The sequence below is a fragment of the Felis catus genome, chromosome A1 (assembly GCF_018350175.1).
Source record: "Felis catus isolate Fca126 chromosome A1, F.catus_Fca126_mat1.0, whole genome shotgun sequence".
Lineage (NCBI taxonomy): Eukaryota > Metazoa > Chordata > Mammalia > Carnivora > Felidae > Felis > Felis catus.
The window spans coordinates 187,595,954-187,611,025 of record NC_058368.1 but is presented as its reverse complement, the minus strand read 5'-3'; the positions used below and the strand labels follow the sequence as shown (position 1 = coordinate 187,611,025).

Sequence of the window (15,072 nt, the reverse complement as noted above, 5' to 3'; positions counted from 1 at the left end):
AGTAGAGTTTGTGTCTCCTGACTGATGCAGAAATTGGTACCAGAATTCTCAGGAAACAGATGCCCAAAGATGCAATTTTTGCAGGTGTTTGGATACGTCTTTAGACTTGAATGTGATATTGAGCTTCTTGTCATGGCAATGGGATGCTGGTAACCCATGGCACAGAGCGGTACTGATTAATCAAATTATTGGCTGCAGATTATTGTGACGAACAACTTCCTGAAGCAGGTGCCTTGGGAGATCAAGTGGCTGCTGGGAATAATGAGGACTTCAAGCTCTGTGGGGTGGGATGCTTTCTTCTAAGAATGCAGGAGTGCTTACACAAAGAAAACGACATACTCGGGTCTTCAAAGTCTCAGCTCAAGTCCTGGTTAGGGAGAGTCCATGGTAGCCCTAGAAGTACCTCAAATCTTTTGTAGCTGCAAACTCAGACACAATATTTAATTGTGAGGGTTGCAGAATTTAAATGTAAATTGAATTCACAGTCTATGTCTTCCACTGAAAGCTTGGATGAGAATTGGGACAGTGTCTGATTCCATGACTTGGGATGAGGACATCTGCACAGGCTTAGAGGAAGTTGAAAATCTTAACCCCTAAGTCACTCTGAACCTTCCTTGTCTTCACCTTCCGTGTCTGAGATTAGGCTTCCTTTGCTTAAAGTCTGTGTAACAACCTCACCTGAGGCAGGTGCTTTTCAAGGAGTCGCTTTTGCTCTTCAAGATCTATGCCACTGCTCCTTGTTGCCACTAGGCCCATAACTAGGGTCAGATCCAGCGTATTACAAGGAAACAAGTTCAGAGTCTGATCCTGAAGGAAAGATTTTATCATCCAAGATAACGGCAAGATTTTTCTAACTTATATAGGCAGAAACCCAGTGAATATGTGTGGAATGGGAGTCTAAGAGCATTAGACCCAAGAAAGCAGAATATAACAGCCAAATGACTGATATGGGTGTACTTATCAGGGGTTCTCTAATGTGCTAACTTGTACTAAGAGTTTGCTTATTTGGACTCAACAGTGACCTGAATATCAGGAGTTTCAAATCCCAGAACTTCCTTGGCATAATGTAGAGAAAGAAATTAAAAGATTTAGGGAGAGAGAAATGTTGGGGTAAATACACTGTGTGTGACCTTCAAATTCCCTCACCCACTACTGCCCCCTACGGTATGGTTCGAGAGGACCCAGCGGACACTCCTTCACTAAGGTATTGAGCAATACGTTAAAGAGATCATCCATATTCTTGAAAATCTCTGTGGTGGTTGTTCTCTGTTAGTGGGTATAATGGTAGAAGACGCTGTCATTGATTCAATGCTGTTCATTAATTTCATTGGGTTTGAAGGGATGTAGAGTAGCAGAGGCCAAATGGCAGTGTTCAGTTGCTAGAAATAAGGCGGATGCACTTAACATAATACACAGCAGGGACAAAACAGCCCTCAGAATGTTTTGACCACCAGGGATCATTGATAGTAGCTGTTGATGGTTACTTTTATGTGTCAATTTGGCTGAGCAAATGTTATTCTGGGTGTGTCTGCAAGGGTATATTTGGATGAGATTAACATTTAAATTGGTGGACTTGGAGTAAAGCAGATTGCCCTCCAAAAGATGAGTGTGCCTCACCCAATTAGTTGAAGTCCTGAATAGAATAAAAAGACCAACTTTCCCAATCAAGAATGCAATCTCTAGCAGACTGTCTTCAGACTGGATCCCTTTCCTGCCTGTCTGGCCTATTAGCCCGCCCTGCCAATTTTGGACTTGCCAGCTTCTATAATTATGTGAGTCAGTTTTTTTATAATAAATCTCTTCCTATGTATATATACACACATGCTATTCTTTCTGTTTCTCTGGAGAACTCTAATGCAGTAGGTAGTTGGTGTAGGGACCTAGGAACGAAATAGATGGGAAGTCTACTAAATATTACTTGATTCATACAATAGGAAAAACTTTAGGTCTGGTGCTCAGAAGTCTGACTAAAGTCACTAGACAGAGAGTCATAGCCTCTTCTCCAGCTTGCAGACATAAACCAGCTGTCAGACACAGAGCCCCTTGACTGAAGGACATGCTGAGTTCTCTTAAGAACTCAAAACTGCCACAATAGATACTATAAACCTTCTTTCAATACTTCCTCAGAGAGTTGCAGTCTTGAATGGGGTGACTGTATACAGCAAAAAAAAAAAAAAAAAAAAAAAAAAAAAAATCCTCAGATCTGTTGGGGATTAATAAGCACTAGTCCTGAAATGGCACTAATTTCTGGGACCTCAAAACACTACGATGGTCCACCAGCCAACATGGGGGCTAATGGTGGTCAGGTAATGAGTGGAATATTGGCCCAACTTAAAATTAAAGAAAGCCTAGTAGGTCTGTGAACCCAGTGGTTGTATCTCCAGTTCTTGAACATGTTAATTACATTACACATACATCATAACTGGCAGAATCCCCAAATTTCCTCTCTGATCCATGTACTGAAGGTTATTGTTGTAAAAACGGTCCAGTAGAAGACCCTAGAAAGTCCTCTCCTTACCAAGGCAGCAAGCCAAAAGCAACAGCACATCCTTATAGGAAATTGAAGAGATTCATGCACCACAGGCTTGGTATCTATCATGTCTCCACTTAAATTCATCTGTTTGTCCTGTGCCAAAGGTTGATGGATCTGAGACTTACTATGGATTACTGTAAACTTAAACAGGTGAGGACTCCAATTACAGCTGCTGTTTCAGGTGTGCTATCTTTATGAGAGAAAATCAACATAACCCTTATGGTCCTTCATATACCATTAGTGATCTGGCAAATGTCCTCCCCCCCCATATCAATTTGCAATGATGACCAGAAGCAGCTTGTTTTTACCTTGCAGAACCAAGAGACCACCTCTACCGTCTTCCCTTAGGGCTACCTTAACCTACTGTCTGTTACAATATAATCTGCAGAGACTGGGGTCATCCTGACATTTCAGTATATCACAGTGGTCCACTTCACTGATGAAATGCAGACTGGATCTGACACGAAGGTAGTAAACAGTACTTGAGATGCCTTAGTAAAATGCATGTGAGGTTGGAGAGTGAGAGGTAAACCCCGTAAAAATCCAGGGACTCATGTGGCTTGGTGAAGTTTCTGATGTGCTAATGGTCTGGAGCATGTTGCAATAGATCTTTCGAGCTGAAACCCAAGCGGCTGTATCCTCTATTACCTACTACTGCAACAGAGGCATGATGCTTGGTGGGCCTTTTGGCTTTTATAGGCAATATACCATATTTGAGTCTATCACTCTGACCCATTTACCGTAACACTGACCGTTTTGGGTGGATTGGAAAAGGCTCTGTAGAAAGTCCATGTGGTAGCGCTAGCTACTCTGTCACTTGAAACTTAAGATCAGCAGATCCAACGACACATAATGCGGCAAATCAGGATTCTGTGTGGAGCCTTGGGCAAATGCCAACAGGAGAATCAAAGCATATACCTCTAGGGTTTGGGAGCAACTCCACACCCTCTTTTGAAGATAGCTGATTTCCCTTTTGAGAACCAGCTCCATGGGAGCTGTGTGATCCAGCAAGCCATTAACTGGACTGTGCACAGAAGCCATCAATCATCAAGGAGAAATGGCATACAAGGCAGAGAGATCAAGCAGGTCTAGAAAGCACAAGCAAGTGCACAAAGCAAGGGTCAACTCCTTGGACACTTACTCCTGTTACAAGGTTTCCTTTTCCTCAGTCTTTAACTTTGGCTACATGACCAGTTACTTATGACCAGCTGACTAACAAGAATTTTAGGTCTGGTTTATAGTTTATTTTTGCCCAATAGGCTGGTGCATTACCACCTCAATCGGGTACGTTTCTGAAATACCCTAAGGAGAATTCTGAGCAGTACAATTGGTTGTCTACTATTTCTGAACCGAGCACTGTCCATAAGTATGATCTAAACTCTAGTATCCCAGGGCAGTTACTAAGGGTTTGATGACTGTTCAGGACTTGGAAAGAACAGATTTATAAGACAAGTGACAAGATCTGGGGTTGAAGTATATGGATGGACCTCTTAGAATAAGCAGAGAATTGAAGATTATTGTGCTCCAGTGAATGTTCACCAAAGGACACTGTACATCCATAAGAATGTACTTTCTAGACACACAACTACAGGAGGACATAATTAACCATGAGCCCCAGCTGTTGTACTCTGAAATTCATCACCACACCTGGGCTGGTTCACACTTCCCTGGGCTGCTTCCAGCAAATGACTGAGAGTAGCAGGAATACTAAAGTATATATGGGTCTCTTATGACAGCTGACCTTGGCTTGAGGGCTTCTCAATGGCCTAGCTGAACCTATATAAAGACAGAGGAGGCTCTCAATAATTAGGACAAGATGTATCTATTAGCCTCTTTTTCCAGTCATCCTAATGACAGCTCAATGGGCCCAAGTACAAGAGTGGCCATGTTGGCAAGGTTGTTGGCTTATACACAGGATCAGCAACATGGATGTCCCCTCACCAAGATTGACCTACTGAGTGCCTGACCTGCCAACAGTAGAGACCAGAGACCAACAATGAGCCCTGATATGGGCACTTAGTGGCAGGTGTATTACATTAGATCTCTTCTATCATGGAAGTGATAGCAATTTACTCTCACTGGAAAAGACACATTAATTATCTGGGTATGGCTTTGCCTTTGGTACTTCTGTTAGCCTTATTAACTGTCATGGAATAGCAAAGGAGTACGTGCTGACCTATCCACCCACTTCAGGTAGCTTTTGATGGCTTAGAAAAGTAGCTAAGATGTCAAAAGATTCATATGCTCAAGTCAGTTTTAGAGAAAAAGCCATTTATATGTTCTTTTTCCTACCAGTTTCTCAATGCCCCACCATTGTTCTGTCTGCCAATTTTGAGCCAGGAGAGGCACAGGGGGACATTTTTAATTTGAGCTACTAATCCTTTTTCTAGAGATGTTTAAGATCAGATATTTGGCAAAATCTATGATGCAGTTACATTTACTCTCAACCCATAATGTACAGAGAGTGACATCTGCTGGTCATAAAGATTACGTCTTCATCCTGATTCCTTTTGCAATTTTCCAACGACTTTAATTGTATAGTAAAAATAAAATTATCTCTTTCTTGGGAGAAAAAGAAACCAACACATGACTTATAAGTGCCAACACATGTATCTTTGTGGGAGATTTTTTTTTTAATTAAAAAAAAATCCAAGTTTCTTCTCCATTTAGCAGACACTAGTTTCTTTAATTTGATCAGGAGGAAATAAAACTGTTGAATTCAAAAATGAATTAAAAGCTCAGCTATTCCCTTTAAAATATCCTTTTAGTTGGAGCACGTGGGTGGTTCAGTCAGTTAAGTGTCCGACTCTTGATTTTGGTGCAGCTCACGATCTCGTGGTTCATGGTTTTGAGTCCTGCATCGGGCTCTGAGCTAATGGTGCAGAGCCTGCTTGAAATTCTCTCTGTACCGCTCACTCTTCTCTCTCTCAAAATAGATAAATAAACTTTAAAAAAAATCCTTTGGGTTTTTGTTTCAGAGCAGAAATTAATGAATTTAGTTGAAGACAGAATTATAGTGGACTTAATGAAATACTGGCCACCAAAGGTCACTTGCTTCTGGCTTTGTGTTCTAGTCCTGCTTTTTTGTATTGCTAGTTTCCATGCTTCATTACATGCACTTGCTCCCATCCTTCTTCCTTCCTATCCTTAGATACACATACGTATGAAACTTTATACATTCTCTTCCAGATTTATTCCTATATTAGCTTTGGAAATTCTTCCCACTGCTCTTGATGTTAGATTATACTAGAAAAAAAATAGGATTGATATTATGCAACTACGTTTTTAGATGAAAAGCATATATGTATGTTTATTGATAAAAGTATTTTGATGGATAGCGATGAAGTCGAGTTTTGTGTAGAAAATACAAACTTCAATTTGCAGGTGGCACCTAAGTCAGATTCCATTCCCCTTCAGGACCTTTTCTCCCTATTTTTCACTATTACAAAAATGTTGTAACTACCTGCCTTATAAATAAAACTTTGCGAATATCCCCAATTCTTTCTAGGAGGTAAATTCCCAGAGGGAAAAAAATCCCCAGAGGGCAATGAATAATCAAGAAGGGAACTAAAATTAATACTACAATAATAAAACATTGGGAATAGGAGAGATGAACATTTTATAAATTCAATAATTACCTATTATCTAGAGGAGCTGATAAATTGGGGCGCCTGTATGGCTCAGTTGGTTAAGTGTCTGACTCTTGATTTGGGCTCAGGTCATGATCTCAGGGTTTGTGAGATGGATCCCTGAGCACAGAGCCTGCTTGGGATTCTCTCTCTTCCTCTCTCTCTGCCCCTCTCCATTTGTGCTCTCTCTCTCTCTCTCAAAATAAATAAACTTAAAAAAGTTAAAGCTGATAAATCAAAACTGGCATATGTTGGGGCACCTGGCTGGCTCAGTTAGTGGAGCACACAACTCTTGGTCTCGGCGTTGTGAGTTTGAGCCTCATGTTAGAGTTTACTTAATAAAAAACAAAACAAAACAAAACACAAAACTGGCATATGTGTTTGTTATAAAAACGTTACTAACACAGAAGGGTGGAACCACAAAAAATTAAAGCAGAGACAGTTACAGTAATTGGGCAGGCAAGGAACTGTGGCTTTTCATTATAAGACCCATTTTTAGCATGCTACTTTGATAAGATAATAAAGTTTTGAAATAAAAATGTAAGTTTATTAAAATTAAAAAGCATATTTTACCAAATTATTATCCAGAAGTGTATTAACTTAAATTCCCATAGGGATTTTGTTGATGGCTCTGAATTACTACAGTGATTTCATGCCAATTTATTTATTATTTATATTCTGGTCTATTCAGAAGTTTTGAACTATGTTAGAACAATACACATAGCATGAGATGTAAAATAAGTGAGAAAACTGGGGTAAAGGAAAAATAAGATGAGGCCAGAGGTCCAAAGAATCCATCAGAACCATCTAGAAAGCTGGTTAAGAATGAAGGCCCTGAGCTTATCCCAGGCCTGCTAAATCAGAATCTCTAGGGTGAGGCTCTGGTATCTTCTTTTTAACAGCCTCAATGACTTGGGGTCCTGATACAATTTAAAAGAAGACAAAGAGTGACTAATAGGATATTAGGATATTTATTAATGTCATGATATTTAGAGCACGGGAGCTAGAGGAATGGACATTGTAAGACTAACTCCAAAGAAGACATTTAAAAGTAAATCTTATGTAAACTAGAATCATCCGTTCTCCCACTATAACATTTCATAATCCTCTTCTGATCCCATTAACCTCCCCATAACAACACTCACAGAGATGCAAGGCCTCAGTCTGTCATTTGGTCCTTCAACTTTTACTCTTAAGATGAAGAGGCATGTTCTGGGAAATCTTCTCTTTTCTCTGGCTCCATTCCTAGCCTAGTGTACCATTTAGCTGGATAGTCTAGTGCTTGTGAGTCTTTATGTATCACATCATCAGGTTAAACACACACTTAGAAGAATTCTATGTATCAACTAGGTGGTGGTACTTAGTCTTTACTGCTGCTTGTGTTTTTATTCTCAGAACAGTTTCACATGCCTCACGTGAAAGTGAAAAGTTAAACAAGCCGAACTTTTCCATGGGATTTGGTATACCATAAATAGAAAAGAATCAGCATTGCAGTTTAATTTTACAATGAAATTAAGAATATATTAAAAAGTATACATTAAAAAATGTATCAGCTTATAGTGACTTCTGTTGTAGCTGTAGCTTTTGTTCAATGATGTCTGAGAAACGAGGAACTTTTTTTGAAATAGCCACACGGATGTCATCATTCATATTAAAGCAGCTTCTGGACTTTGTTTTAAAATGTAAAAGTGATGAAAATCCCAACTCACAAAGGTATGTGGTTGCAAATGGTACAAGGATTTGTAGAGCTGTCTTTGCCAGGCTTGGAAACACTGTGAATTGAGCACACCAGAAATCCTCAAGCTTCATGGTCTCAAATTCCATGAGGATTTGGCCACTAGCTCGTAATTCAGCAAGATCATTTTTCATCAGATAACCATCATCAACAAAATCCAGATTAAAAAGAAATGGATCCAGTATCCATTTACTTGCCTCATCAAGATCTCCAACAGAAAAATATCCATGGAAGAAGCTGTTCAACTGTTGCAGATGCAGGGTTATTTCTGCTCCAATGCTGGCTGCTTCATTATCTGAAACAATTATTTCTTCAAGAAAAGGAAAGTTGGTAAAATTTCTTTTCTCAATTCGCTTTAGCCAAAATGGAAACTTCCTAACAAAAGCAGATAACTTTTCTCTAGCTGATACTGTGTTCATCCCAGTCCTTTGCATAGATGCACTAAGTTCATTTAGGTGTTTGAATAAATCTGCAAGGTATGCTAAGTGAACTTTAAACTCTTTATTTTCAAAGCCATCAACTAAATTACTACTTTGGTGGTGAAGGAACTGATTTATTTCTTCATACATTTCAAAAATATGAGTAAGTATTTGACCTCGGGAAAGCCACCTCATTTCAGTATGGAAAAGGAGGACACTATACTCTATTCCAATTTCTTCAAAAAAAGCCTGAAAGAGGCGATGATTTGGAGCTCGTCCTTTGATGAAATTTATTACCCTCACCACAGTAAACAGAGCATCTCTCAGTTTTGTAGGCAAGGTCTTTGTGACAAGTTCATGGGGATTCAACAAGCAATGTGTGATCACGATATGAGGTACCTCTTTTTTCACACAAGCAACAAATTCTGAATTTTCTCCAAGCATAGAAGAGGCACCATCAGTACAAACAGAGCCGCATACATCAAGTGCTATCTTATGCTTCAGAAAGAAGTCTCTGAAGAGATTGAACGCATCTTTTCCTTTCATTGTTAACTGCAATGGTTCACAGAAGAGAAATTCTTCTACGATCTCTCTTTCTTTTATGTATCGTACAAACGCCATTAGTTGACTGCAGTCATCCATGTCAGTTGTCTCAGCAAGTTGAACACCCACTTTGAGAGGACTGGCTTTGATGTCTTCTAGAACTTGCTGTAAGATATCCTGGCTCATTTCATCAATTCTAGAATGGATCACATCGTCTGATAAAGGTACCTGCTGAAGCTTCTTTTGTGCATCTGGTCCCAAAACTATTTGTGCTATTTCCAATGCACATGGTTTCACTAATTTTTCAGCTATTGTATGAGGATTCTTCTCCTTGGCACATAAATACGCAAACTGATATGATGCTTGTAATAAGGCATCCTCATGAGATGCAACTCCAAATGCTTTCAAGGTTTCTCTCTGATCCGATGGTGCTGGCATATGCTTCAGGCTATTGAGATCATGCCCACCTACACCACCATGCTGTCTGTTAAAATGGTCAGACAATTTCGATGGTCTGAGGTCAGCATTTGAAAATATCGAGTTACACAATACACATTGTGGGCGTTGAGTTCCATCAACCTCCGTTGTACAGGTGAACCAGTAACGAACATAGTCATCATCCCATTTTCGCTTCTTCGACATGGCACCCCAAAATTCTCAGGTAGTATTCCAGAGATGCTGCAGAATTTTGCTTTGGGAGTAAAATATAACCCACACATTAAAAATCAGTGGCTAACTGAATTAAAACAAAGCCACATCACATGCCATCCTGTCATGTGTACAATGTCAAGAAATATCCTATAACATGTCCATTCAAAGTGAACCATGACAGCATGGCAGTCCAACTTAAAGCTATCAACTCACAGCTAATACCCTGGAATAAATGACTTGCCAGCAAGCTACATATGGGAGATGTGGACTCACATAATTTGTCAATACTCATAAATCCTCTATTGGTGAACTGCAGTTATGGCTTAATTTGTTCTCAATGATGTATGTTCCAAATAAAGTTGCTACATTTTGTATTCCCTGAAATGGCATTTCACTACCACCCCCTCTTTTCATTCTACACCAAGGACATACGACACCAGCAGTTATGAATAAGGATATAGAGAAGGGAATCATTCACTAAGCGCTGTAAGGGCGTATTTTGACACAGTGACTAGTTCTTTTTCGTAGTTAAGGATTAGACAAGTCTGTAAAACTATTTGATGCTTGAGTGGCTTTGACTCCAACTTAAGCAGAGAATTTCAAATGGGTCTGATTAAGCAGCCTTTGACACAGATTTGGCTCAGAGCTTCCTTGCTTCCAAAGTGTAACACACTACCAGTCCATGATTCATATTGTCCATGCACAAAAGGAAAACAAGTTGCTCAAGAGAAACACAACTATTCTTGTTACTGAGACTTCAGAAAAATGTCTCATAGAAGGCCACCCTTTTTACAGTAGGAATTTCATGATGCTTTTCCATAGAACTACCCATCAGTAAAAGCAGTCAAGAAAGAAGCTGCAACAATGGAATGAAAATAAGCAGTATTCCCAAGATTAAGATTTGTTTCAATCTGAGGACAAGAACCAGAAAGTAGTGGTTCCTCCTTAGTAAATGGAGGAATCAGCAAAGTTTTTTGTTAACATGCAAATTCGTGGCCCCACCCCCAGAGATTCTGATTTCCTAGCTCTACAGTAGGGGCCCAAAATCTGTATTCTACATAAACATTTTAGATAATTTTACAAATAGTAACTAGAACAGTAATCTTTAATAAGAGATACTCATCATAATCACTGGGAACTCCTTTGAAATTATGTATCTCCCTGCATATTTTAGAACTAATAAATCAGCTTCTTCAGAAGGACAAAAGACTCTAAATCTTGGGGCACCTAGCTGGCTCAGTTGGTACAGTATGTGATTCTTGATCTCAGGGTTGTGAGTTTGAGCCCCATGTTGGCCATAAAGATTACTTAAAAAAGAAAAGACTGTAAATCTTGTCCTGGTGATGCGAATACATATCATAGTAAATAGTCATATTTAGAGGAATAAAGACATATCCTTTGGGCCAACCCCTACCTTGCAGATATTCTAGGTTGCTAAGTAAAGTCTAAATGCTTTAATAGGCATTTAAGTTTCTGAGTTGATGACAGCCTCCTAAGAAAGTCAAAGGACCTAAAAAGAAAGAAAGCCAGGCCTTTTCTCTTTTTCTCCCTCCTTAGCAATGAGCAAAGGTATAATCCACAGATAGGCTCAAATATACCTTAGAAAAATAGTTCTGGGACATATGGGTGGCTCAGTGGGTTGAGCATCCAACTCTTGATTTCAGCTCAGGTCATGATCCTAGGGGTGTGCAATCAAGCCCTGCATTGGACTCTGAACTGAGCATGGAGCCTGCTTAGGATTTTCTCTCTCTCTCTCTCTCTCTCTCCCCCTCTGCCTCTGCCCCCACTTGTGGGTTCTATCAATAAAGTAATAAAATAAATATATAAAAAAGAAAATAGTTTTATCTCCCAGATAAACAAGTGACCCTCTAAGTGTCCAAAGTCCTACACTACAGAATGTCGCTGAAATAACTTAACAGGGACACATTTAAATCCAAATGCCCATTTTGGCCATAAAAAAACCTCATAATAAGTAAGCCAAGAATATTAACTTAAAACACTTTCTAGTGGCTGTGCCACAATTACCTAGCTTTAAAATGTACTTCTATGTAAACTAATAAGTTGACATGCCATATAGCTGTCTGTTGAGTCAATTAGAAATCAGAAGATGTCTGCCACTCAATACAGACGATTTGAAGTTTAAAGGTTGATCTTAAGCTTTCTTTTGTCAAGTGATGAAGACTAGAGGGACAACTCTGTTTAGAAACTCTCCTAATTGATAATAAAATTATGACATCAGCATAAAAATGCTTATCTTTCTATATTCTCTTATGTATATTTGCTATGTGTGTTTTGGGGAACAGAGGAAGTGAACGGAAAAGCTTTGCTTCAGTCTCATTAGAAATTATTACAGGACCAGTTAAGGGTCTATTCCAATCCACCCTGACTATGCTACCAAGTATGTTTTGACTGACAATGTACCTGTTTTGAACAAAAGAATTTTTAGAGAAATTCATTTGCAGCATGCCTCCTATCCCCCTCAAAAAGGGAGAATGGGTAGCAGGAATTTTCAAGATCCTTAAAGATTAATTTACTGCCCAAGAGGCTTTCTTGCATTTTAGAACCTCACAATTTTCATTTGCTCCTCTGTGGTATTTAGTAATCACAATATCCTAAAATATGTAAACGTTAAAAAGGCATCATCATGGTAAGAAATTATTGCTCATTTAAATAGATGTGATAATGGTATGCTTGTGTGAAAAAAAAAACTCATTTATTGGAGATACAGACTTACTGGTTTACAAATGAAAAGACATCTGGGATCTCCTTTGAAATACCCTACTTCAGCGAGCGCACGCGCGCGCACACACACACACACACACACACACACACACACACACAGTGGGGTGGAGACAGAAGGCATAAGATTGGCCTTGAGTTGGTAACTGTTGGAGTTGAATGATGGGTTCGTATCACTACACTATTCTATTTTTATGTTATGTGGGGAATTTTCCATAACAGTAAACAAAAAGAGCATTATCTTATTCAAATAGACATACTTTGTTTTTAGAATGATTCTTTTGAGAGTTTGGGAGTTATCTCAAGATGCAGAGTGAAAGATGTGATATAACAAAAATGTTTTTGCAAGTTCATGAGGCACAAGGGTATATATGAAAAGGTTATCACAACAGTTAAAAGTGAACATTCATATAACAGACATCTTTGGGAAATGCTAAAATATATATTTCAGCAGTGACAACAACCCAAGTGCAACGGTAAACCTGTAACTCCAAACCAAACGTGACTCAACTTCTCTCTAGCCATCGCCCATGCCAGTCCAAGGGAGGTGGGGGTGTCCGGGGGACGGGATTCATCAGTACACTTTGCAGTTAAAGGCAACAGCCCGGAGAAAGGGGGCGGAAATATAGTAGCTGAGCAAACACGCTCCAGAGGCAAAAGCCTAGGATCCTGGCTTTGTCACCTGGAGGCTGGGTCCCTTCCAAGCCTCGATTCCTCACGTGGGGATGACAATAGTACCTACCTTACAGGGTTGTTGGGAGCTTTAATGATTAAGCGTGCATGTAAAGCACACGCAGCTCGTAACTGGTAGGACCTGTTGGTGCATTATTAAGGACGGCGCGCTTGGGAAGCGGCCCGGGCGAGCTACGGACGCCGGCGGCGAGAAAAGAAGACTCCGCTCGGTCTTCACCCGCCCGTCTCCGAGCCTGGGCGCAGGCCCAAGGGATGCTCGGGCTTCTTTTAGGCGCCCGTCTCCGGCTCCAGGTCGCTCTCCGCTAGGGCTGGGATCCAGCCTGTGGGCGCCGGAACCCGGCAGGGCGGCGACTCCTCTGGTCAGGTCCCCGAGCAGGAAGCTACGAGGCGCGATGAGACAGAAGCGTCCGCAGCGACCTCCACCCCAGCCGCGCCAGGGTTCCATCCGGGTTCTCCTTGTGGGTTCCCGCCTGCAGACAGAGCGAGGTGTCTCTCTGCACGCAGGCGCGTTGAGCCACCGGCGGAGGGCTCGGCTGACCTGAGTAGGGAGCATGCGCGTGGCCCTGTCTCTTTTTTTTTTTTTTTTTTTAAATTTTTTTTTTTTTTTTTTTTTTAAATTTTTTTTTTTCCAACGTTTATTTATTTTTGGGACAGAGAGAGACAGAGCATGAACGGGGGAGGGGCAGGGAGAGAGGGAGACACAGAATCGGAAACAGGCTCCAGGCTCTGAGCCATCAGCCCAGAGCCCGACGCGGGGCTCGAACTCACGGACCGCGAGATCGTGACCTGGCTGAAGTCGGACGCTTAACCGACTGCGCCACCCAGGCGCCCCGGTCTCTTTTTTTTTAAATTGTGTACGGGGCGGGGGGGAGGCCGGGGGGGGTGGTGGGATTTTTTGTGTCTGCCAGAGAGGATGAATGTAGAATCTAAGGAATGGAAAGTATGGTAAAGTCCACATAGTTCTTCAGAGCATTAAAATAAGATTTTGTGTGCGTCAAGCTTTGGGTTTGGATTGTAACATTCAATAAATTAGCATTTTCTATGTGTGAGCAAGGGGGAAAGGGAAGGAAACTCCTTGTACCCCATGTTAAACATTCGGACAAATGCGAGGCTGTAAATTCCATTAAGATACTCACAGTGAAGATGAACTTCTAGAGCTTGCGTCTTGTTTGCCCATGAAGGTCACCCCTTCCCATAAATTAGAGCATGTGGATGAATTTCCTCAGAAAAATTCATTTTGGAGAAAAGATCTTCAATTTTATTTAAAATTCGTTTTAACATGATATTAAAGTTATGAACCCATATTAGATTTTTAGAGGAAAAATTCCAAAGTAGAAACTAGAAAACTGCAGAAAGAAAGACCTCCTTCCTATTTGGGGGATATTTCCTTCCAGAATTGTGACAAACTTAAAGAACAATTTAATAATCTTTCTATAGTCAGTCTTGTTAGAAGCATCCCATTAAGACTGGGGAAAGGGATAGTATCAGAGAATGTGGGATAGATGCATCATTTTCAGGTGTTCAGGGTGAACCTGGTAGACTGAAGCCTGCTTGAGGTTTCTGTCAACAGAAGAAATTGCAAAAGACCAGTCTTTCTGGTCCAGAAAGCAGGGCTTTAAGTACTAGAGAAAGGAGTAGGCTTTAGAGTCAATAGATACTTGGCTTTATGTCCTGGCCCTAACACTTTTACTTATCAGGACCTGAGCAAGCTACCTGGACTAATTAAGCCCTTGTGCTTATTATAAAATGGATTATCCATTAGTCCATGAAGTTCTTTTGCAGAGATAATGTACAAAAATTATAGTACATAGTTCCAACACTCAACAGGCAGCTATTAGGGAAATAAAATCAAAGTTCACATAATGAATCATGTTCCAGGTGTTATCTTTTTTCCAAAATGAAGAAATAAGACGTGAGCTCAGATATTATAGAATTCTTCCTAAAATCAGTAAATTAGGTTTCATGGAAGAGGGAACAGAGACCCAGAAAAGTCAGGTGACACATTTTTTGACTTAAAAAGATCCTGAAATTTTTTAATTCAAAATTAAGCTATGGGGCGCCTGGGTGGCGCAGTCGGTTAAGCATCCGACTTCAGCCGTCATGATCTCGCGGTCCGTGAGTTCGAGCCCC

The 15,072-nt window shown here is 40.4% G+C and overlaps 1 protein-coding gene across 1 annotated transcript; it reads right to left on the bottom strand.

The window, feature by feature from the left end:
• Positions 1 to 7,117: 7,117 nt before the first annotated feature.
• Positions 7,118 to 13,453, bottom strand: ZBED8 (zinc finger BED-type containing 8). Its single transcript, XM_003981321.6, has 2 exons — positions 12,992 to 13,453; positions 7,118 to 9,550 (listed from the first exon to the last, which is right to left on the bottom strand). Exon 2 carries the CDS (start codon positions 9,499 to 9,501, stop codon positions 7,717 to 7,719), a length of 1,785 nt encoding a protein of 594 aa, XP_003981370.1. The 5' UTR covers positions 9,502 to 9,550; positions 12,992 to 13,453; the 3' UTR covers positions 7,118 to 7,716.
• Between the last annotated feature and the right edge of the window lie 1,619 nt (positions 13,454 to 15,072).

Excerpts from the sequence above, each read along its gene's own strand:
- ZBED8 (XM_003981321.6), bottom strand. The coding sequence starts at position 9,501 with ATGTCGAAGAAGCGAAAATGGGATGATGACTATGTTCGTTACTGGTTC.